Source organism: Lampetra planeri, chromosome 3, assembly GCF_965212315.1.
Source record: "Lampetra planeri chromosome 3, kcLamPlan1.2.h2, whole genome shotgun sequence".
Lineage (NCBI taxonomy): Eukaryota > Metazoa > Chordata > Hyperoartia > Petromyzontiformes > Petromyzontidae > Lampetra > Lampetra planeri.
Window position 1 is genome coordinate 24795345 of NC_136109.1, and position 25422 is coordinate 24820766.

At 42.0% G+C, this 25422-nt stretch overlaps 1 protein-coding gene across 3 annotated transcripts in view; it reads left to right on the forward strand.

Moving 5' to 3' along the window:
* Nucleotides 1-731: 731 nt before the first annotated feature.
* Nucleotides 732-25422, forward strand: part of LOC144742259 (nonsense-mediated mRNA decay factor SMG5-like) — a 74160-nt gene continuing 49469 nt past the window's right edge. Inside the window, exons 1-18 of one of the 3 annotated variants that reach the window (XM_078624733.1) lie at nt 732-1283; nt 3413-3511; nt 4096-4219; nt 5150-5306; nt 6108-6197; nt 6471-6560; nt 8762-8840; nt 8981-9112; nt 10099-10167; nt 10333-10529; nt 12040-12177; nt 13564-13892; nt 14315-14606; nt 17454-17681; nt 17829-17861; nt 18302-18486; nt 18687-18762; nt 19050-19231. In XM_078624733.1, the coding sequence (XP_078480859.1) occupies nt 1162-1283; nt 3413-3511; nt 4096-4219; nt 5150-5306; nt 6108-6197; nt 6471-6560; nt 8762-8840; nt 8981-9112; nt 10099-10167; nt 10333-10529; nt 12040-12177; nt 13564-13892; nt 14315-14606; nt 17454-17681; nt 17829-17861; nt 18302-18486; nt 18687-18762; nt 19050-19231 (2622 nt within the window). In that variant the 5' untranslated portion in view covers nt 732-1161. The remainder of the gene's footprint in view (nt 1284-3412; nt 3512-4095; nt 4220-5149; nt 5307-6107; nt 6198-6470; nt 6561-8761; nt 8841-8980; nt 9113-10098; nt 10168-10332; nt 10530-12039; nt 12178-13563; nt 13893-14314; nt 14607-17453; nt 17682-17828; nt 17862-18301; nt 18487-18686; nt 18763-19049; nt 19232-25422) is intronic. The other 2 variants (XM_078624740.1, XM_078624747.1) reach the window with 2 other exon arrangements.

Below are 25422 nucleotides of genomic sequence, written 5' to 3' on the forward strand. Positions count from 1 at the left end.
ATTTACAGCCAACGTCAGTTGACCGTGGACAATTAGACCCAAGCCGAAACATAACATATAAAAAATAATGTTTAAAAATATATATTTTAAATTTTTATGATAGAATATAGTATTGTCATCAGTATGACATAAGTATACCAAGTTTGCAGTCGATACCACATTAGTAAGTGGGTTAAAATTGAGTTACAAGATTTGAGGATACAACAGTGAGTTAATACTGGTAGGAACCTGGTTACACCAGCCCACAGGCGATTATTGTGTCCGTCCGTCGTGCAGGAAGGGGCTGGGTGGGGAGGGGGTGGGTGGGGCTGGGTGGGGAGGGTAGGGCTGGGTGGAGGGTGTGGCTGGGTGGGGAGGGGCTGGTCACCCCGTGGTGCCCTTATAAAACTCAACGTTTAACCTACTCACGCCGGCTTGTGCCCGCCCTCACAGTCGGGTATATTTGCGGAATACACCACGCCCTGGCCGTTGACCCTGGCCATTGACCGAGCAACCCAACGTTCCTACCAGCTCCCTCCGCAGGAATGTGTTAAAAATCGTGTAATAATAATAATAAAACTTCTATATTATCGATATTGGTCGCGGAAGCAAACTTACTACGTGACACTTCCCTCCACATCCACAAGGAGGGTCAACTCCCGCCAGCACGCACGCTACAACACCACCAACCTCCTCTCTCCACCATCACAAACGACTGCACAGACACAACACCAGACGTTACCTTAACACGTGTTTAGTGCTTTCGCGAACAATATCCATAATACAGATTTTTGTTTATTTTTTGGGTTAGATGGCGTAAATATAAATGTGTCGTTAAACCCGCCACCACCCGACACGGCCAATTAGTAAGGGGGTTTGTCACGTAAACAGAACGCGTCCAATACTACGACGAGAATAACAACAACACCGGTGTGTTTGGAGAACCAAGCCACAGCATTTACAATCGGACGCAAGTGACAAAAGCCACCAATCGGCCACTACGCGGCGGTGACGTCCCCCGTACCAGGCTAGGTGCACTCCACACTTCCGAAGCTCTTCCACTCTCACCAGCCGCGCAGCGTTTTCCGAGACGACTTCAAGGAGCGATCGAGCGATCGATCGAGCCGGTGTCGTGATGGTGTCTGCCTCTCGCTACGAGGAGTCGGAGAGACGCGGTGCCCCATGACCACAACGAGCGACTCGTGCTGCCTCCCGATGGCCGAGGCGGCCCCACCGGCCCCACCGGCGGCGCCGCTGCCTCCTCACGACTCGCCTAGAATCGTGCAGACGAAGCGCCTCTACCGGTGGGTGCGCCGCTAGTCGAGCGCGGCGACTTCGCGGCCCTCATCTCCCGGCCTACTCGCTAGGCCTCGGTGGCGTTATCGGAGGGGTCCGTCTTGTTTGATTTTGTTGTTAATTCAACGGATTGACAAAGCATTCCGTGATGTTGTTTTTGACCATCGGCGTAATTATTGAGCCGTGATCATCTACCGCTTGTTGAGTGGTCCGGGTCACTTGGGCCTCATTGGTGTTGTTATTTATTCGTGAGGATGAGCCGTGGTCGATCCACTGCTGAATTAAGGGAGGTCTATGGTATTATTTTTTGTTCGTCATCATCATGAACTATGTGCCACCGATGGATGAATGCTCCCTCTCCCAAGTCTGCCGGTGAGCTAGTGATGATATTGAATTTCCTTCATCATCATCATCATGAGTAATGGTCATTCCGCTGCTTGATGAAGGCCCTCCCCAAGTCGACCGGCTCGCATGGGCCTCTGAACCACATTACGATGTAGTTCATCATCATCGTAGAGCCACGGTCGATGATCCACTTCTGTTTAAAGGGCCCAATCCAAATAGGCCGACTTTATCGTTCCTCATCGGTACGTTGTTCGTGAGACGCTGCAGGACGAATTGCCCCCTTTAACACACAATTGAGACATTTGGACAAACTTCAAACTAAACGAAGAAGCATGTAGAGCTCTTTGTTAATCTATTGCTGGATTCAGGCCTTCCACGTCGTGGTCATTGTGGGTTGTTTGACCATACTTAACCATGATGGTCAGTGTGGGTTGGTAAAGGCAGTGTGGCCCTGGTCCAGTTCAGATTTATCACACGCTCCTGATGTGAGCCGGATTTGAACTCAGGCCGCTGGATGCAAAGCGTTGTGTGCTTACCACTCTCTTGGAATACAGCAGAGGTGTGGACTCGAGTCATGTGACTTGGACTCGAGTCAGACTCGAGTCATGAATTTGATGACTTGCGACTCGACTTGGACTTGCATAACAATGACTTTGTCCCACCTATGAGATGTGGACTCGAGTCATGTGACTTGGACTCGAGTCAGACTCGAGTCATGAATTTGATGACTTGCGACTCGACTTGGACTTGCATAACAATGACTTTGTCCCACCTCTGGAATACAGTACATAAATGTGCAATATTATAATCTCTCATTGATGTGGGTTTCCACACAACTCTCTCTAAAATGTACCAGTCTTCTTGGTTCTTTCGGTAAAGTCACGTAGAAGGGAAGTAATAAAATAATAAAAATAAAACATAATAAAAAAATTCTCACGACGTTTCGGCCACAACGCAAGCAGCCGTCCTCAGGTGAAAACCAGGTCTGTCGAGGCGACAGCGTCTGAATGAAACAGCCGAAACGTCGTGAGAATTGTTTTATTATGTTTTATTTTTATTATTTTATTACTTCCCTTCTACGTGACTTTACCGAAAGAACCAAGAAGATGAATCCCTGCAGTCACGAAAGCTTTAAATCGAAATTGTACCAGTCTTGTTGAGTCTTTCAGTGACATACGAATTTCTCTGCTCCAGCAGACCTCTCTCTGCCCCCCCCCTCTCTATTTAAGGCCTCGACACAGAGGCATTGAGTCTCTGTGTGTCTATGTTGTGTCTATGTTGTGTCTCTGTGTGTCTCTGTGTTGTCTCTCCCTGCTTGTGTGTCTGTCTGTGTTTTGTCTCTCGCTCAAATTTAGTTCTACCTGATGATAGTTTCTTGTGTTGCAATCGAAACGTCGTATTTTATTATTTTATTTATTTTATTTCTACGTGACTTTACCGAAATAACCAAAGAATACTCACATGAAGTTTTATGCTGAATACACTCTGTAGGCACCTTTTCAGCTGTGGATAATGCAGTGTGGTTTAGGACAATAATAGGCTTATTTGTCACGTTATAATTGTCGGAAACGGCCTCTGCCATTAATTGGTTCACCGTTTATAAAACTTGAGTGCGAGTTGTAACGCTTCTTTAGCGCTCTCCCTTAGCCAACCGCGTTTAGGGGATTTGGTCCTTATATGTCATTCATGTACAGCTTTGTGGGTTGCTGTTGGCATGAATGACGCTATATAAAATGAAAGTATTCTTAAGTATTATTAAAATGCTGTGTGTCCTGGTGTAACCTGCTTGTAGGGCGGTTGTGGATGTTGTTCATCGGCTGGACACCATAATTTCCAGTTCATCTGTGTGTCAAGAAGTCTTCAAGCCAGAGAATGTGAGCCAAAGAAACAAGTAAGCAATTTGTTTCAATAAAATTGATATCATTGCAAGATGTTAAAATGTTGTTCTGTCATGTGGGTAGGGTGAATTTCATTTAAATGGTTATTTTTATACAATTTAATTCCAATCGTGTGATCGGCATCACGTCATGAGATAAAGTATCCAGAGAATGGCCCACAGAAGCGTATATCACAGAACTACCTCTGGGATCCCTTGAAGTGACATCTGGTCCACACAGTAGGGCACTTTCTCCACCCACTCTGCCACTGAGAGTAATGTTCATCGCATGAGTCAAACTGATATTTTAAATGTTATAACTGTAATTTAGCCAAATTGAGTGCAGAACCAAATTTAAACTAATCCCTTTTTTTTTGTACCACCATTGGTTACTGGGCTGAGACCATCGGCATACTACACTGAATAACTCTGTTTAATAACAGGCTACCTTGATTTGATCCCAGGATCTCAGCAGTGTGATTTGGTGCTGTGATCTCTGAGCCACTTCGTCACCTCAGGGTGCATATAAAACATAGCTGCTCTAATCATAATTGAACCTGCAGCTTTTGCATGCTTGTGTGTGTTTTCATTGCAATAAGGTTGCGGGAGCTGTGCGTGAAGCTCATGTTCTTGCACCCTGTGGATTACGGACGCAAGGCTGAGGAGCTGCTTTGGAGAAAGGTCTACTATGAAGTGATTCATGCTGTCAAAGCAAATCGTAAGGTGTGGTATTTTAAATAAGGCAATAAAAGGTAAAGGTGCACCTATGCATTTTTTGTTCATATTACGGCTGGTAGAAGGGTCTCCACTAGAGGGAGCACCAGATAGCCTCTAGGGGATATTTGGCCTACTCTTCCATACTGGCCAGACATCTTGGAAGAGGGACGATTACCCACACCATGACTAACTGTAGTGTAGCCATTTAAAATAACGAGGAGGGATTTAAGAAACTTTACAATTTCATCTGTTGTGCCGAGAGAGTGAACCAGTGATAGACTGCTTAATTTCTGTGTGCAGGAAATATTACATGTATCATTTTTTTTGTCCAAAGTTGCTTCACATGTTGTGAAACGAACACACAGATTACCACTGCAGGAATCCATACTCTTTGGTTCTTTCGGTAAAGTTACGTAAGGAGAAAAAATAATAGATCACGACGTTTCGATAGCAACACAAGCAACCGTCATCAGGTGTGAAACAAACACAGCAGGAGGACTTCTCACGTAGTAGCTACGTCGTGATTTATTATTTTTTCTACCTACGTGACTTTACCGAAAGATCCAAAGAGTATATATTTATAGTATTTGGGAAAAATTTCTGATGTCATATGTTCACAATATTTGTATTTTCATGAGAAAATGTTTATAATATATCACACATGCCGTAATCTATTGTGCATTGACTCTTTCAAAAGTGTGGACCCTGCATTTTGCACCCCTTTTGTCATTGCCTAACTTATTGAAAAGCGTTTTTTCTCTCAGCCCAATTTCAAATGTTCTTGTCTGCAACACTAACTGCAGACACTTTAATGTCATACATTGCTTCAACATACAGATATATACATGTATATGTTTAAAGCTACTGTGTGTACAGATTTGTTGTCTTGTTGGGTTTTTTTAACTTGCCTTTTTGGGGGTGACTTACCTCATGCAGCAGCTTCAGACCCGGGGCTCGATGGAATGTGCGTACCGCACGCACCTTGTCGCGGGTGTCGGCTTCTATCAACACCTGCTGCTTACCCTGCAGTCTCACTATCAGCTGGAGCTGCAGGCCTGTATCGACTGGACCCACGTTGTTGACACGCTGAGCGGTACAGTGCCATCGTAGTGGCATAAAACAATGCGATTGTTTTCTTATCTTGTTCTTGTTTTCCATCATTCATATATCCAATCTGTGCTATTGGAGACAGGTTACCTGGAAAAGTTGTCCATTCTGCATTATTACTATGCAACGGAATATATGGCAGAATTTCGAATGATTGGCAGTTTATCTCTTATCCATCCACAAGGTGGCACTCAAGTCGTTGCTGTTTGCAAGGGAGTTTTGAAAATTTGTTGATCACGTGTCTGACAGTTCTTTGAACATTCAGTAAGCAGACTGAGATCACGAAGCAAGTATAAATAATAACTTTGTTTCTTTTGTGTAACCACCCCCGCTTCAAATCCAGAGTCTCGGCAGTGCTTGTGCATCTATGCACACATGGTGCATGCAAATTCCACATGCAAATAAGCAAGACCTAAATGATATTTTTCTTTCCTAAGATATTCAAGAGGAATAAAATATACAATAATGCACCGTACTGGCTGATTTCTAAATGTAAAAGTTATGCTTTGCATTGTTTGTAAGTGTACAGAGCTTTAAAAGCAATCTGAAAGTGTTCCTCTATTAAATCCATTGGATTTAATAGAGGAACATAGCCAGATTAGCTGTATCACTTGATACAGCTAATCTGGCTGTGACGGTCCCACCTGATGACGGAGACTTGTGTTGCCTCCGAAACGTCGTGATTTTTGTTTTTATTTTATTTTACTTTCTACGTGACTTTACCGAAAAAACCTAAGAAGATGATGTGGTTATACTTTAACGCTATTTGTAATGTTTCTTGTTGCAGCTGTAAAGAAACCAGCGGTGGTTTCATCTCGTGCATTGGAGTGGGCACGGATGGCTTGTCACCACTGCCTGATATACCTTGGAGACCTAGGTGAGCTACCGAGTAAACAAGAAACAACAATAAACAATGCAGAAGGAAGGAAGCCGCTGTTTAACCCACAGAATGTACTGGTTTTTGTTGACATTTGTGGTCAAACAGAACACTTCCCGTGGTGTCCCTCCCTATAACTGAGCTCATATTTTAGCAAGCAAATATTGTTGTATTCATATTTTGCATGTGGAACACAGATACGGAGTAGTATGCATATCACTGTTGAGTAGCGGTGCTGTGACTGATGGTGTGTGCTGGCTTTGTCTGCTGTAGCTCGCTACCAGAATGAGCTAGGCGTCATCGACACCCATCACCTGTCCGAGCGCTTTTACCTCCAGGCTCTGGCAGTAGCTCCCCACGTTGGTACGTTGAGAACATCTCTGCTTACCACTGGAATTGTCCAGTTTGTGTCTTGTATGTATGTTTGTTGAACTTCTTTCACACCATACGTAGCCACCCGTGATAATCTCAGGTGTGGGGGAAGACTGAACAACCCAAATAAGAGTTGGATGCATTTGTATTTCATTCCCAAAACACTTTCCCAGCAGATTTTACATGTACAGTAAAACCTTGGATTGCGAGCAAAATTCGTTCCGGAAACGTGTTTGTAATCCAAAGCACTCGTATATCAAAGCACTCGTATATCAGTTGTGATCACGTGACGCTCGGCAGACAAAACGTATACATACTACTCGTATTGCAAAACCTCGCTCGTTTATCAAATTAATATTTATTTAAAACGTTTGCTCGTCTTGCAAAACACTCGCAGACCAAGTTACTCGCAATCCAAGGTTTTACTGTACAGCCCTTTGTCAATCCACTGCTGGATGAGCAACAACCTCATGTCGTATGGATCGTGGGGATTATGTGACTATATTTCACCTTTCTGGTTCGTGTGAGTTGGTGAATTTTAAGTTTGGGGAGAATAAGCAGTGGAGCATAGAAATGGACATCAATGGATTTTAGGCGCACTTTCCTTTATTGACAATGTCGCACCGTGCATTCGGCAAATAACAGGTTTTGAGCCATCACAGGCTATGATGTTTCCTGGTGTACTTTGTCTTCCATTTTATATGGATGGCTCCCACCAAGCGCTGTGTGTCGTGAATTAGCCATAGTGGTGGCTCCCTTCATGCACCGCTTATTATAAAGTAGCTGTAGTGGCCAATCTTCTATTCTTTGGTTCTTTCGGTAGGTCACGTAGATAGAAAAAAATTAATTAGAATACAATTTAAAATAAAAGCAAAAAACCCACGACGTTTCAATCGCAACACAAGCGGTCTTCGTCAGGCGTAGAGAAAAGAGGGGGTAAGCCTCCAAATGCAACTGCTGAATAGGGCTTCCAAAGTCGTGAGTGGGCGGGGGACTAGAGTTGCGAGGCAGCAGCAAGGAAAGCTGTGCGGCGTAAACAGCACGGGCGGGGCAGCTAATGATAATTGAAGCTTGCCCCCTCTTTTTGGAGGTTTGCCCCCTCTTTTCTCTCCGCCTGATGAAGACAGCTTGTGTTGCGATCGAAACGTGGGTTTTTTGCTTTTATTTTTAATTTTATTTAAAAAATTATTTTAATTTTGTTTTTATTTTCTATCGACGTGACTTTACCGAAAGAACCAAAGAATATGAATTCCTGCAGTCACGAATGTTTTAAGCTAAAAGCCAATCTTCTACTTTGTATTCAAAGGTTTGGGAGTCATATTGTAGTTCTGTCATTCGATGGCGCTATGCGAGGATTGTGGCTTTCAATTATTTTCTCATTTATGAAGCTTCAAGGTTCTATCAGACGGACCAAGACAGAGATTGTGTTTGTCTGCACGATTAATTTTGAGTTGTATCTTCTTTAAAAAAAATATCACTGCTGTCATTGGTGCCCTTCAATCTAAACCTTTAACCTCTGTTATAGTAAATGTCATTATGAGTGGTCACTTGTGGTAATTGCTTTTCTTGCAGTACCTTGATACTATGCTGTCATCATACCAGTGCAGTGTTATAGAGCATCAACTAACAACTAAAGCTTGATTTTTGTGTATAATTAATGTATTCTAGAATTGAAGCTTTCGTGACTGCAAGGATTCATACTCTTAGGTTTTTTTTTTCACTACAGTTACTTTTCTGTGCCTTTTTTACACCTGATGAAGGAAGCTTGTGTTGCCTCCGAAACGTCGTGATTTAATTTAGTTATTTTCATTGAATATCATTTTATAATTTTTTACCTACGTGACTTTACCGAAAAAAACCTAAGAGTATAGTTAATGTGTTATTCATAGGGGTGCACCCTATGAATCATATTTTGCCTGAATCATCGCAACAATAATAATACATGCTAAGCTAAATATTTTGAACTTTGCGTGTTGTCGTAGTTATTTGACCACCATGGCTCTTGGTGGAGGTGGGGAGGGAAGGGAGGAGTAAAGTTTAGGGGATGGAAGCTTCAACAACAATAATAGTAGATGCTACTCAACCAGTTTGTATTGTCAACTTGAATCTTATGTCTCAACAGAATTTGTGAACTGCACCAAGGGCGAACCTCTGGTTTGTGTAACTGCGTTGTTTTGTCTTTTTTTTTATAGGAATGCCTTTAAATCAGTTGGGTACATTGGCTGGGAACCGGTCTTACAATGTGGAGGCAGCCTACTACTACATGCGCTGGTAAACCCCATTGCCTATGACTATAATGCATAAACACTTTTTAAAGAAGTTTTGCGTGTATTTTTTTTATCGATTAATTTTCAAAAACTTCTTTAGGTGCGAAAATTTCAAGTGTGTTTTCCACTTTTGTTTCCACCTAGCATTCAGTCTGAGGTGGGATTTGACGGTGCTGTTGGTAACATGAGACGAGTGTTTATTAAAGCCAAGAAGATGTATATGGAGCTCCTCAAGAAAGAGGCTCCTTGTAAGAAGGCATCCCTTAGTAAACAGAGGTGTGACAACTGCATCATTCACACTCTTATCAACTGAATGCAGCCATGATAAAGAACTTGTCACATACTTGTATTTGATCGTGCATGGCTATAGAACTTCATGCAATCTAAATGTACAACTTAAAAGTCATAAAGATGTTGCTTCATTTAAGTATTGTTTTTAAGTGTATAACATGAAATGGTAGTTTTTTTAATGCCAACATAATGATAATTTCATGGTGTTTCTTCAGGACAGACTTCTGTGAAAATTAATGCCAACAAATGGTTTTCAAGGGACTGAGGTTTTCTGTGATGCCTTGAGGCTTTTGTCTTGAAACTCTATGTTCTAGTGAATATTATGTTTGGCTTGTAGCCATGTAACAATTTACTCCAGCATTAATTCAATAAATTATCACAGTTTTATTTAACAAAAAAGCTTACGTGTTGCCTGTATAATTTGCACAGTGTTATTTTCTCTATTGTATTTAAGTGACTTTAATCTTAAAACAAATATTTCAGGATTTGTTGCATGTATCGCAAGGGTAAATATTATTGTTAATTTACTTTTTAATGTTTTTACCTACGTGACTTTACCGAAAAAAACCTAAGAATATGAATCATTGCAGTCACGAAAGCTTCAAATCTAGAATCACCACAAGGTAGTTTAACACGTAGGCTTTCGCGACCAACATGAGCCCCAAACAACCTCTTATGGATCACCACTAGGTGTCGCTGGATACGTATCTAATGAGCACTGAAACTCGATTGAGAAGTTAATTTTTATTGAATTTCTCAAAAGTACAATGGCAAACCTTTGGATATGAATTTATATTATCTAGTTGTTAAGCAATATTGTTTTTTTTACTTTGAAACGTAGAGCATGCAATGCTAGACATTTTCCGATGTGAACTCCATTTCAGAATCATACACCTTTATAGTTTTTTTTCTGGAGATGAATGTTAATTTCCAATAAACTGTTGTCTGTTTTACATGTAAATAATGAACAGGTCACGAGACCTTAAAAAGCTTCTTGTGAGCTTCCTCTACCTTCAGAGTTTGCTTCATCCAACCAGCAGGTATGGATCACATCACCGCATGGTCGTGTCAATTTTGGGTTGTTTGTTTTTACTTGTAATGTTTTCAATTTAACTGGAATCAAGGATAACATTTTCCGTACGTTTAATCTGTTGACATCCCCCCACTACTCCTAACACTCGCTCCTTGGCCTGTGTTTTTGTCAGTGTGTCCGAGGCAGAGGTGACCTCCCTGTGCCAGGCCGTCCTGCACGATTTTAACCTCTGCATGTTCTACTTGCCGGCCGCGGGGGCCAATGCCGGTGCAGGACCCGAGGACCATGACGCCCCCTGCCTCTCCCACCTTCTTGTCTTCAGAATGCTCGTGCTTTGCCTCATGGGCCTGCACGGCCTGAAGAGGGCAGGTAAGCGATTCCACAGGGCAGAGCAGCAACAACGACCGCTATTTGCACTGAATTGGCGATGATATCACCATGGTGTTTGTACTAGGCAAGATGCACTTTGAGGCCAAGTGAAGTGTCAAAGGCTCACTGGCAGGAGGTCAAGGGGTGGACCCTGATGATATACTAACTAACTATTTTTATTTTGCCAGGTAAGGGCCAGTGAGCTATATAGCTCTTTTTCAGAAGTGACCTAGCCACAAATGATTGCTCAACAAAGTGACTTATGTGTAAATTTATAGGAGCCAAATACTTGAAATGTGGAGGGAAAAACCAGAGGACCCGGAGATATATCAACGCGGCCACGGGGAGAACAAGCGAACTCCACATATACAGGCGTTAGGGTCAGGATCAAACCCACGATCTCCTGTATACCAGGTGAGGTAGTTAATATTTTGACTAAGATTATGCTTCCCACCATGCTATCTTGCCGGGATTTAGACACAAACACCACACAGCCTATTTCGTGCACAGAGAAACCTTTATTGGGTCCTCTCTTTCTTGAGTGAATCCAAGTTCATTGGGAAAATGCAAAACATAAAAAATTATGTATTCGCATATGTTTTCAATTACTATTTTGATTGGGCTTCAGGGCTCATGATGTTAGCTGCAAAGGTTAAGCAGGGGGTGCGAAGAATTGATGGTTATAAACAGGATGCATTCTGTATTTAATAATTGCTGCATGCAACATGCAGACTTTGCAGAGGGAACTGGAGATAGAACTGATCTAGATATATTGGTACATAGTTGTACTCGGTGAGGTGAGACTCAAATTATATTATACCAATGTTTTTTTATTAGCTTGGTATTCGACACGTGAAACTATTCTCATTTAGACTCTACTTAATACATTTCATGTTAATGGTTTGAGATAACACGTTTTCCCTCCTGGTGTTTGCAGCTATAATACTTCATGATCCTTGTGATATAAACATTAAAAAAAATGTTGTGCCTTTATTAACCACTAGATTAAAAAACCCCTTAAAAGTGATTAATCAATAACTTTTTCATATAAACCTCAATATAGTACCATATATCTATTACTGTATTTAAAAAGAAAAAAAATTGCCATGATAAAATAATTATGTATGACCCCCCTCGCCCGCTGATTTTTTATCTTGGTTGCCGTATAAATTACAATATTTTCAAAGTATAATGGCCTACCTTATATTTCACACTGAAACATCATCGTGAGAATCAAGAACAGTGGGTTTGTTAATTACATTTGTTTAATGGCCGTTTGTTTCATATAAGCTTTACCAAGAAAAATTTATGCTGGAAATGTGTTTATTACACTGACCAACCTGAGCATCGTTTTTTTTTGCATTGAAATGCCTTACATGTTCTGAGATAAATTGTGTTTGGCCTACATGGTGCATTGAAATAATGTGCGTGTTCGTCTATGCATTTGTGTGTGTTTGTACCCGTGTGTGTGTGTACATCTGTGTGCCTGTGTTATGTACTTTGTTCACAGGATCAAAGCAATTTACAACGGCTGTGGCATTCACCCTGGCCTTGTTCTCTCACCTCCTCAACCACCTCATCATGCGGCTGCAGGTCGAGATGGACGACTTGGAAAGCATTGTGCCTGCTCTGCCTCCGAGCGAGGAAGGTCGGTGCCAGATTTAATGACGCACCAAATGCACTCAACTAATGAGTATATTGTATACATGTGTTGTGTATTGCCAAGTTCCAATAGCCTCAACTGTCAACGAGAAATATGTTAGTTGATATCTAAGAGATTAACAGTAGGTCTCTCTGCTACAGATTTTGGAACGCCAAATTTTCTATGAAATTAAATATACAACCCATTGTCGGTCCACTGCTGGATGAGGGCCTTCCCTCACCATGCAGGTCATGGGGGTTATTTAACCGCGCACCAACACACTGGTCAGTGCGGTTTTTTGTAGGCAGAGAGCATATATGTGGGGGCACAATATTGTACAACAATGTATATGGCTGCACTACCTGGTGATGCCCACAACATAGCCCTGCAGCAGGTTGTAACACCTATTTTGGGAATATTGTAATCCATGCAAGCACTATCCAGGCTCAATGCAGCTCTTAACTTCTGATATCTGAGAAGATAGGGCACATTGGGAGTGACTTGTTCATAAGTTGAGTAGAATGGTATGGGGGCTTTTAGAGCTTGCTGCATTGGCAGAATGAGGTGCATTGTAAAACTGTCTCCTTTTAGGCACATTTATATTGAGACACAATATGGAAAGGTTTCTTCCCCATAAAATAATGAATGTAAACAGCTGATGCCATCTGTCCTAGTAAGTTGGAGATTTGCATGCGTTTCCATTTTGCGTATGTGCCCTTCACACATTGGTGGTATTACATGGGGTACATAACCGGACAAGTTTGCACCTAGATGATGATTTTCCCTGAATTGCTTGCAACTCCTTTCATATTCTGGCAATTCAGTGTTGAATTGAATTTGAGTCTCAGTAGGATGCAATAACAGCCAACAGCTTTATACCAGAAACATTATATTCTCTTGGCTTATTATGGAAATGTTATCATGGGGTAAGCTGAGAGCATTTGCGCAGTTCTTAGCGCACTGCATTATAATGCTGGTGACTTGAGTTTGATTCCCATCTATGATTAACATCAATGTTACGTGATCAGAATTGATCCTGGGTCCCGCACTTCACCATCCTGTACTGACCAACATGATGAAGTACAGTCAAAACAACCCTCATAAATGAAACGGCACATGGGTGGCCCTTCATCTAGCAGTGGATTACTGTAATTAATATTAAAAATGTATTTGAAGCTGAATAAAGCTGTATACCCATTTTATATGGGTATAAAGTGGAATTGGGATTCATTGAGATTGACAGCGTGTATTGTACTTTATTACAAACAATGGAGGGATTCTTTAACATTTATTTATTTATGCAGTTTAGTTTCTAAAAAGGGTAGGTTACACAACAATGATGGTCATCAGATGGATCACATCAATCACTAACAAACTTTAAAAACACTGCAGATGGGAACACAGTCGTAAACAAGACCGGAAGGTCAGCTTCAGCTGCACGCCCTGGCACAGAGGAAGTTACCGGCACAGCGGCACCAAAGGACGAGGCTTCTGCTCCGGTTGAAGCCCAGTCATCAGCGGTGGTCGAGTCAGTGCCACCTCCCCTGCAAAAAAAGCGTGGTAAGCTCGAGCCAAAGACGTCGCGGCTGCGCTGGCGCCGTAGGAGGAGAGGCAGTGGCTCCGGGGAGAGTGACTTGAGCGAGGACTTCGACTCGGATGATGATGGTGATGAAGGAGGAGACCGTGGTGACGGAGAGAGTGAAGGGGCTTCAAATTCAGAGGTACAGTTCTGGCTCCAGTCACTTAAGATGACTCACTAGGCTTATTCTTTCCACAACAAATTCAATCCTACAGGGTGAATTGCTCATGAATTTAGGTTGGCAATGCAGTTGGTGTATTGTAATGAGTGGCAGCTTAAGGTGGGCTTTATTGAAAAAAAAAAGTATTTTCTCTGCATGTTAGTTCATCCCTATTGCATTTAAACTCAATTCACATTTTGTACAAAAGGACAGAAGCATAGTTAACCATTTAGAGTATGCTTATTGGTGTTGTTTATTGTGATAATGGTGGTAGTGTTATGGTATGACATTTATTATGTAAGTATGTATGTTGAACTTCTTTCACACTGTATGTAGCCAACTGTGCTGATGTTGCCGATTGTGAATGTGGTGTTGTCGGTGAGAAATCTCACTCCTAATGACAGTTTTGCCTTCAGGAGGAGGATGAGGAAGTAGCGGCTGCATTTGGCTCAGATTCTGAGTCGGATATGAATAGCCAGGAGTCTCGGTCAGACCTCGATGATGTGGACGGCGAAGATGACGAAGAGGAAGAAGAGGAGGCAGAAGATAAAGAGGAGGATGATGTGGACAACGAAAAGGAAGAGAAAAAGAAAATCTTGAAGGTGTCAGAAGAAGTGCAGCGGACTAAAGAGGTGGAAGGACAAGCCGAGGGAACCAAGGAGGGTGACTGCACAAAGCAAGAGAGCCCACAAATTGGTGTGTGTTTATCAAGCATTTATGAAAATCCACCAATATCTCAAGTCCAGTGCTCAGGAAATGTCCTACTGAGCCAAGTTAAATACAGTAGACTGTACAATAATCACTACTTCCCAGTACTTTCTGGAGATATCCACTGTGTAATCCGGCATTTGAGAATTAAAGACCCATTTATCATATAATATGTAAGAGGTGAGAGCTCGTTGAGACAAGGAGTTTTCAAAGGAGACTTGGATTAAATATAAAACATCAATTGTGTATTCATACTATACACTATGCATGTCTGACGTTTACACCAATATGTATAACGAGGGCAGTTATTGAAGGTAGATGGGGATAGAAATATATTTAAAATACTGACTTGGATAATGAAAAGCAACATACAATTGTGCCTAAAGTGGACAGTTTATTTTTGGAAAGTTTAAAGTGCTATAATCAGTATATATAACCTGCCATGATGTGGATTAGAACCTTGGACATCGACAAAGAAAATGTAACAAAATCTTAAAAACTAGCCTATAGCCCGTCCAAGGACGGGTGTATTGCAGTTAATCTGAAATATTCAATGGAAAAGAATGACCTCCTCATGATTACTTTTTGACTTAAAACTTTCGTGACTGCAGGAATTCATTTTCTTTGGTTCTTTCGGTAAAGTCGCGTAGATAGAAAAATTATAATAAAAATAAAATACAAATTATAAAAACAAAAACCACTAATGTAGACTTTAGCCTGGTTCTTCCTCTGGGTGAGTGTACTGGCAGTCTATAATGTAGACTGTAGCCTGGTTTTTCCTCTGGGTGAGTGTACTGGCAGTCTATAATGTAGACTGTAGCCTGGTTCTTAACCACGGTGGGCGTACTGGCAGTTTATTTTATTTTAATTTTTATTAACTTTCTTTTTATTACCGCTCATGATTATTAATGAGGGAGTGGGGGCGGGGTCCAAATGAGTGATGTCATCAGCTCATGATTATTGATAGGGGGGGAGCTCCATGGGGAGTGACGCCATCCGCTCATGATTATTAATGAGGGGGGGGTGCCTCGCGTCATCCGCTCATGATTATTAATGAGGGGAGTGCTCCATGTGGAGTGACGTCACCCGCTAATGATTATTAATGACGGAGGGGGGGGGGGGGCCCTCATATGGAGTGACGTCACGCGCGAGACACACAGGCTTTTTTGGCTCGTTATATTAGTTGCATTGATTTTTTTACTAGCTTTACTTTCCATAAAGAAAAGTAAAAATGAAAGCTAATTTGCGTAAACAAATTTTCGTTTCTGCTCCACCTTCATGCGGAGTGACGTCACCCGTTCATGATTATTAATGACGGGGGGGTGGTCCATGTGGAGGACCCCACCTGTTCATGATTATTAATGAGGGGCTGGTCGACGTGGAGTGACGTCACGTGCGCGACACACACATTCTTGGCTCATTATATTAGTGATGCACTTAGAAGCTTGGCAAGGCATGTTTTGAATTACATTGAGGGAGGAATTAATGGATGAAATACAATATGCAAGTTAGAGTTTTTACACCATTGGAACCTCATTTGCCAGTAAAAAATATGATAATTGGTTTTTTACCCTTCTATCTGGCAACAAAACTGACACCTTTTTTTTACAAGGAGTCATGTTTGCATAGACCACAATACCTGCAGTCACAATGCAAACAAAAAACATATGACTGCAGGTATTGTGGTCTATGCAAACATGACTCCCTGTAAAAAAAAGGCGTCAGTTTTGTTGCCAGATAGAAGGGTAAAAAACCAATGATCAAGTTAGAGTTGTCATATTAACTGGCAAGTTATTGTCTTGCCAGTCAACATTGGCTTGAGTAGACGACATATTTCGTAAAGGGACTAATGACGGAATGACAGCCAAGTCAATGAATGCTCGCAGTGTCCACTGCGGAGATGGAGCAATGCGATCAGCTCATGAGCAGGGGCTAAATGGATTTCGGCATCATCAAACCGAGGGAGATGATGAATGCTTGGGGAGCATTCGTTTCCAGTAGTGAATAGGTCAGTGCCGATAATGTTGAAAAGTGTGTCCGTGTCATCACCCATATCTTAATTCTGAAGCTTTATTACCATGCCTCTCCATCAGGGTCAACCCACTCCTCCCTGGCAAAATATATTTGTTCAACCAATCTTAAACAGCTTAAATAATGAACACAAAATAACATTAATAATAGGAATGTTATAGTTTTATTTTGTAATAGATTAGTGCCCCACAGCCTGTTCCTGCACTCGGCACAAAGAGACTTAACACCCAGCTCTTAGCACGAGGTATTGTATAACAAGAAAGACGAATAGCAAATGTTACACACCCACATCATCCCTTGAGCATAATTTAAATATATTACTCAAATTGTGTAACAACGCATCATTCATTGTTTGTCTGGCACATGCATGAATGTTCTCTTTTTGTAATTACATCACTATTCCAAAATGCTGACGATTAGCGGCACTGGAAGAGCTAATAAAAATTACATTTCCGTCATATATATTGCACCTTGTTTATAATACAGGGTGATACATTTTTAGATACGCTACGGATTTATTCTCAACAGGTGGTGAAATGTTGTGAAAGTGATGGCACCATGCCTTACAGAGTGTTGAAAGATGTATTAAGTGTGTATTGAGATGGTTGGGAGATGTAGAGGTTCTCAAATAAAATATATATTTTTTTACTCCTTTTCTATAATTTTTCCATATTTGCTATGAAGGGCAATTGCCTCAAACATTGCCAGTTATATACTTTCCCTTTAAAGGCCGTGTTATGAATTGAATATCGATTAATTGTCTAACCCATCTTCCCTTCACACCCTGTTCATTGCAATGGTCAGATACAGTGGCGCAGAATGGGGCACTGACGGCAACAGAGGAGGTGAACTTGGGCACGATCGCGAGCAGCCTGCAGATGTTCCAGTCTAGGCGCAGCTACAGGCTGGCACCCGCCTTTGAACCCAGCACTGTATCGCAGCCTGCGCAAGATTCACAGCCACTCCCGGTACCCACTGTGGAGGCCATTAAGCCCAGCGAAAATGGCGAGGACATCCGGCCCATGGACAATGGTAAGTGGCTATGCTAATCTCAACTTTTAAAATAATTTGTTTCTGAAGCTAAGTAACTTTAAAGAGGATTAAGTTCATTTTTACACCACTTTGATAGCACCAGTGAAATTCTAAGAAAGTAATTTGTTTTGTTTTATTTTTTCCAAGAACAAAACGGCACTCTGGCAGACTTGAATACAGGTAAATATGTATTTGTTGGCAAATTCCCAAATACTCTTATACAATTGTTTAGTATCCTAAATTGAACACATTTGGATATTTACATAACTTTCTAGCAGCACAAGGTAACCTGAGCTAACCTGGCAGGGATATCCCATTATTTTCACACCCCTGGTGGCCACTGACTATACATTTTTAACAATGTTTAAATTTATCTATTAATATCAATTCATTGGCTCACAAATTATGCATAGAATCGTTGCAATGATTTGGAGAAAAACACTTTATGGACGAGATATCAAAAAAAAAAATGTTTGTAAAAGCGAGAAAACAAATCTATTGTTGAATGGAATCCCGACCCTCCGAATCATGACCATTATTGATTGGATCGCTGGGAGGGGGGTGCGGGGAAACTCTTACATGTCTACTATTGACCCCACTCTTACTTCAAATATGTGCAGGAAATCGGAGTGTGTCGTCGGAGGAGACGCGCAGTACACCCAGTGAGGGCGAGCCCGGGCCGCTGCGAGAGAGAACCACGGACGAGACGCTGGACATTCTGTGCCGCGAAGGGCTCCTGCCCTCTGTCAAAGTGTTCCTTGACTGGCTGCGGATTAACCCAGACATTGTGCGCACGTGCGCACCGGTGAGGAACGCTCTCCCACGATGCCGCGTGGCGGAAATGTTTGTGGCAATAGTGTAAGCGGCCATAATTTTTTGTTTTTCTAAATGCAGGCGTCTACTTTGACGTTAAAATGGATTTTTAACATTGCATTGAAAAGCTTTCCTTAACACCTGATTGTTGAAGTCTAATTCATGTGTTGTTGGATTCCTCTTTCACCACAGAGCTCCCAAAACCTCTGGAATCGCCTCTCCGTTCTGCTTAACATTTTGCCTGACAGCACGAAACTGATGGCAGCAGGTACGCACTTACAAACATGGAAAATATAAAAAATAAGAGTTCGTCAAGTAAACATTCATGTAGTGAAATGCATTATCACAGTCATTGTGAACGGTTATGGCTGGGTAAAAATATGAAGTGGAATTTTTTTGTTTTGTTATAAATGTTATGTAACTCCATTCAAAAAGAAACATTTTATTTTGCCGTTCATACTCATATTTAACACTTTGTAAGCTTAACACTTTCAATTTTAAGGCAGTATTCACGTTGATAGTGGCGATGCTGTCTGCTTCTGATCGCTCGAACAGGCACGCAGTTGCCACCGGGAGCCGTGCGCTTTGTGAGTGGCTGTGAGAGAGGGGAGCAGCGGCCGGCCGTGGCGCTGCCCGAGGACGTGGCCCTGCGCAGGCTCCTGGCGCTCCGGGAATCCCACGCGCGCATGCTGTCCAGCGAGACTGCTTGGCAAGAGCCACTCTCGCCTCTGCAGCAGGTAGATTACAGCTTTGCTCTTCCCTGCAGCAGGCAGATCACAGTTATAGTCACCTCTGCTCTGTAGTAGATAGAACATTAAGCTGCAATCTGTTCTCTAGTAGGCAGATTACAGATGTGGCCTCCCCTTTGTAGTCTGTAGATAACAGGTAGCACAGTTAGCTACATACGGTGCAAAATAAATTAAACATGCATACATACAGATATGGTTAACTCCTCAGTAACAGGTGGATTATATAGTTGTGCCCTAATCTGCAGTGCTCTCTTCTGTAGCAGGGAAGCCACAGAACTGATCTACCTTATGCAGAAAGTGGAATGACAGCTGCTTTCATCTGCATTATTTTGGTATTTCTGAAGTTTTGTTGTAATGGCTTTGGGGAAATGGATTTGGGAAAGTCTTAGAAAAGGGAGTTTTAAGGAGTGAATGCGTGACGCGTCAAAAGCATGAATATGTTTCTAGATTTGAAGCTTTTGTGACTGCAATGATTCATATCCTTAGGTTTTTTCGGTAAAGTCACGTAGGTAAAAACATTAAAAAGTAAAATAAAATAAAAATCACGACGTTTCGGAGGCAACACAAGCTTCCGTCTTCAGGTGGTACCGTCACAGCCACGACAGCTGTATCAAGTAAATGAGAGATTTCAAGAGTTACCACTGCGTTTATATAATGGTTGGAGAAGGTGGTGGGGCATGGGCCGCATCTTTATTATTAATATGGTAAGGTGAGGCTTGAGACTAAGAATAGACTGCATAACAAAGGCTGAGCTATATGGAGAGGTGCGGTTTGTGACTCAACCTGTAACAGGAATACCACCACTAAACATGGTAAAACAGTAATGGTTGTCTGTCAAATAAGATTGGCAAATAAGTGTAGTTAAATCTTTTTTGCATGGTTAATCACATCTTTCCAATGATTACTCAGTTTGTAACCGTCATCACGGTTGAAATTATGTCTGTGTTTGTATATTTGTATGGCTTCGTGTACAAACCTTTGATGGTAGCCAGGAGGTTTGCAGAGAACCTTGGTCTCGGAAAATACAATTTCATGAGAGCCCACCGAGTTATAACAATGATCGGCAACGGCCGAAGAATCAGTTCTGCCGTGTTTCAGATCTGACTTGTGCTCGCGGACACGATCAGAAACATGACGTTTCGTTTCTCCAATGTAGCAATCACCACAAATGCAACTCAATTTATAGACTCCAGGATACTGTAAGTCAGGAACGACATCCTTCACAGATGGAATGAAATCACGGATTTTATGCACTGTACTGAATCGGACTTGGATCTTATGTTTGTTTAGAATTTTGGAGATCTTTTTGGTCACGCCTGCTATGTATGGCAACGTGATAGTTTTGGTCGGACACCCTAACAATAATTGAGGACTTAGTCCAACATGGATTGAATTCTGATGTACCTGCGCTGGTTAGGCATTGCCTCACCAACACTTATTTTACCTGGAATGGCACCTTCTACAAACAGAATGAGGGTACGCCTATGGGCTCCCCCTTGTCACCAGTTATAGCCAACATGTTCATGGAAAAGTTTGAATCAGACGCCATCCAGACATCCACCCTGCGTCCTTCCTTGTGGAAGAGGTATGTGGATGACACTTTCGTCATCTGGCCACATGGCCTCCCAGCATTGAACCACTTCTTGGACCACATCAATTCTAGGCACCCATCCATCAGATTCACCATGGAAGTGGAGAAAGACGGTAAACTACCATTATTGGATATTCTGTTTGAGAGGAGGCCTGACGGATCCTTAGGACATTCTGTCTACAGGAAAGCCACCCACACAGATTCCTACTTGAAACCAGATTCCCACCACCACCCATCTCAAAGAATTATCTCATCAAAACGCTATACCACAGAGCCCATAGCATTGCTGACCAACACCACCTGGCCGGTGAATTAAGACATGTACATCGGGCCCTCAGGATGAACGGATACTCTGACCGCACTATCCGCCAAGCTGTCTCTCCCACCATACAGAAACAGCCACATGAAACTCCGACCAAAACTATCACGTTGCCATACATAGCAGGCGTGACCAAAAAGATCTCCAAAATTCTAAACAAACATAAGATCCAAGTCCGATTCAGTACAGTGCATAAAATCCGTGATTTGATTCCATCTGTGAAGGATGTCGTTCCTGACTTACAGTATCCTGGAGTCTACAATGATTACAGAGGGGAAGGGTGGAGGAGAGAGGAAAGGTGGTAACAAAGTGAGAATGGCTGACAGCATCAGGAAACTGGTTGGTAAATCCTTTGACAAAAGCAGGAAGGGCGGTACAAAATCAAATGCCTGAGGAATATTATGATATATCAATATTGACCTCACAACAAAAGAGATGGTAGGAGAAAAAAATAGCTCATGATGTAAACACAAGCAACTGAGTACATAATGTGAAACATTTCTTTATTAAATACATGTGAAGATTTGTATTGGTTCAATGAATAAAATCAGTGAACCCATTTATTTATTTTAAAACAGTTTTTTTAAATCATAAATCATGTTAACTTTAATAAAAAAAAACTTACAAATTTCATCCAGAAAATTTGTTTTAAACCATGGATGTCTGTTATAATTGGGGACCAACAAAACTCCCCAATTAAATAATTTGGTATACAAACTGGAATATATTGCAACGAACTCAAGCCTCGCAATTGACTTTCGATAAGAGGACTACTCTGTGATTATATAAAAGCATCGAGGAGGGGGTTCAGTGGTGAGCTGTTGCTGTGGGCTACGCTGTTGAGTAATAGATAACATTAAGAGGCAGAGCTACGCTAATACCAAGGTTTTTTGGAGTAATGTTTAGAACACGACTAATATGGCAGAGTGGTTCTTGGGTATTTTTCAAACTAATGTTACGTCTATTGCAGTTTTTTAATGATACAAATCTTCCAGGTTCTTTCATCAGCCAACATTCGGACTCATTTTCGAGATGTCTGCATTTCGAAAGCACCGAGAAAATACATACATCACTGACAATTTTATTTTGAGATCTAGGCCACAACACCGGCATGTGATGGTCCCCTCTTATTGAGAGTGGTGTGCAATGTTTGATGTTAGCAAGGAAATAGGTTCAGAGTGGGCTTGATGTCCTTTACAAGAATCATGTCATTATTAATGCACCTGCTCCACATTATCAAGGGGAGGGGGATGAGGTGCTCAATTTGGCATCTATTGATCTTGGAGGGGTGCAATACACCATCCTTTTGAAACGGTCTGAAGACTCAGTGAGGCTTTCCAGGATAAACAATATAATTATTATTCGTTATTATGAACAATAACTTATAGGCCTTTTATACTGGTAGGAACCTCCTGGTTACACCAGCCCACAGGGGATTATTGTGTCCGTCCATCGTGCAGGGAGGGGCTGGGTGGGGAGGGAGGGGCTGGGTGGGGAGGGTGGGGCTGGGTGGGGACGGTGGGGCTGGGTGGGGAGGGGAGGGTGGGGAGGGGCTGGGTGGGGAGGGAAGGGTGGGGAGGGGCTGGGTGGGGAAGGTGGGGAGGGTAGGGCTGGGTGGGGAGGGTAGGGCTGGGTGGGGGGTGGGAGGGGTGGGGCTGGGTGGAGAGGGGCTGGTGACCCCGTGGTGCCCTTATAAAACTCAACGTTTAACCTACTCACGCCGGCTTATGCCCGCCCTCAGTCGGTCATATTTGCGGAATACACCACGCCACCGTTGACCCTGGCCATTGACCGAGCAACCCAACGTTCCTACCAGCTCCCTCCGCAGGAATGTGTTCATCATTCCCTACAGCAGCAAGAGCATAGCCGCTGCTGGATGAAGGCATCCCCAAGATGTCACCATCCCTCAGTCCCATGATGCAACAGTTAATGTGGCTCATGGATCTTGTCGTTCCATCTCTGCAGTGGTCATTCTCTTGGGCTTGTTCCCAAATTGGGTTGCCTAGGTCGTCAGGCTCGACCATCGGCCAACCTTGTACATACGTTGAACTTCTTTCGCACCGTACGTAGCCAACCATGCTAATCAGGGGAACCTTGTGTTCTCCCAATGTGTCTGGCTCAAGCTGACTTGCTTCTCTTAAAAGTCAACATGTCTTCATGTGCGATTCAGAGGTCCTGGTTTCCCTGATTCGTGTGCCGTGGGCCCCCACCCTCTGGCACGCTCAAGCGAGTGGTGCTACCAGGGTGATTTGTTGGACTCCACAATTTTTCATGCTTTGTGCACTTTTCAGCATTTGATCCATGTTATTTGTCAATGTGCACGTTTATGATCCAAATATTATAGCAGGTAATGGGCACTGATTGGAAACTTTCCACTTTAGGGACATTGGTACGTTGATTTTCACTATCAAGTTCTGTTGTCTAAAAGAACTCCAACCTGCTTTTGTGAAAAATTTAAATTGGAGAAATTTATGGGAAATGTTAAACTGGGGTTGTTTTTTCATATACATTTTTTTCTGAATTAAAACATCAAAGCTTAGTCACTTGTTGCTCTGCAGTATGATCATTAATCCCTCACTGAAGCTAGTTTATATCTTGTGGTTAGATGGCTAAAATGACTTGTTTCAAGGCTTAGTAGCATGTGAGATTAATGGTATCACCTTGATGCTTATTGGGGCTGCCGACAAAGTAAAGCCACAAAGGTTTAATGCTATACTTATTGGATTAACTTTTTTTCGATTGCATATAGTATTTAAAATGGAGTGTATGTGTTTATAGTATTTAATCTGTCTCATAACATGCCAATTTTATATTGACCGTTTTAAGTAAATGGTGTTTTTGTCTTACGTACATATATCATATGTGATTGCTAGATTACTCACTCAGATGTGTAGTATCCAACATTTCTAAATTCTGTACGGTGCTTTAATTACACATGAAAAGGAACATTTAGTTTCCCTGCTCTCCACGTCTGCTGAATGGCCGAGGCAGGTGGGTGGTGCGCCACTCCACATCGCCCAGTTCTCAAACCCCTGCGATGACCCCTGCAGTTGAAGTCCCTTGCCCTGGGTCCCCAAAGGGATGCGCAGAGCTTGCCCCCCCTGCGCTTTTACAATAGCTGAAACATTTCGTCAGCCCTCCATTTGTAGCCCACGGTGTGCCATTTTGGCTTATTTCGCCCTTCCAGCAGTGTGACTATCATCTTCACAGCAGCAGCTTTTTTCTAACCATCGAACAAAGACGGTCACTGCATCGTGCACGCTTTCGGATGCGCTTCTGCGATCATCTGGAATGCTCTTCAGATATTAGGAAGCCACTGGATCTATGCACTTTTAAATATAGATTGACAGCTCTATTTCTTTGTACTGCTTTTGTGTTTAGTTGATTGTCCTTCCCCCACCTCCGATTAGCATGGTTCACTACATACAGTGCGAAAGAAGTTCAATATAGATACAAACATTAGTTGTTGTGAATCCACAGCTATATAAAAGCCTTTCCATGTAGATGACAACGTGAGTGATTTGTGTAGCAGCAGTTCATTTTACTTTGACATTTGCTCCGATTGTATGGTTCAGTCTCCCCATTCGCGATTCCTTTTTGATTTGTTCCCCCTCTCAAATGCTATCTCAACACTTTTGTTTTGAGATTATCATTGCTTCTGGTAAATATTCTACCCAAGTCCGTTTGTGAGAGTAGGTGTGAATTCCCAGGTTCTTGTTTGCTCTTCAATCTGTGCACTTTTTTTGTAGAACTGAGTAAGTCTAAGCATAGACTTGTATTTAGTTTTTTTTGTAACGTTTTAATCGTTGTTTCCAAGTTTATGATCGATGTAATATTTTCTCCCCCGATATGTGTCGTGAAGTATTGTCAAACAGCCCCAACTACCAATATTACATGGGGAAGCCTTCATCCAGCAGTGGATTGACAAACGGCTGTGAATTTATTATTTTTCACATGTAAAGACTACTATTCAGATTAAGTAAAATTGTATCACTTAGTTTCGTAGTCAGTTTTTTCATATATATATCTTTTTAGCAAAACAAATAATATAGTGTTATTTACAATTTTCACATAAAATGCCTGAAAAACTAAAAAAGAATGACCTTGCATTATGTACAGCATCACAGTGTCATGTTAGTTTGAAATTTAACGCACTGGTATTTAACTTTATAAAATGAAGAAACCTAATCTTCCTTCTCCTATGTGCCCCAAAATCTGTTGTACATGTTGTTCTCAGATTTCCAGATAGTATTGGTGCTCAGCTGCTAA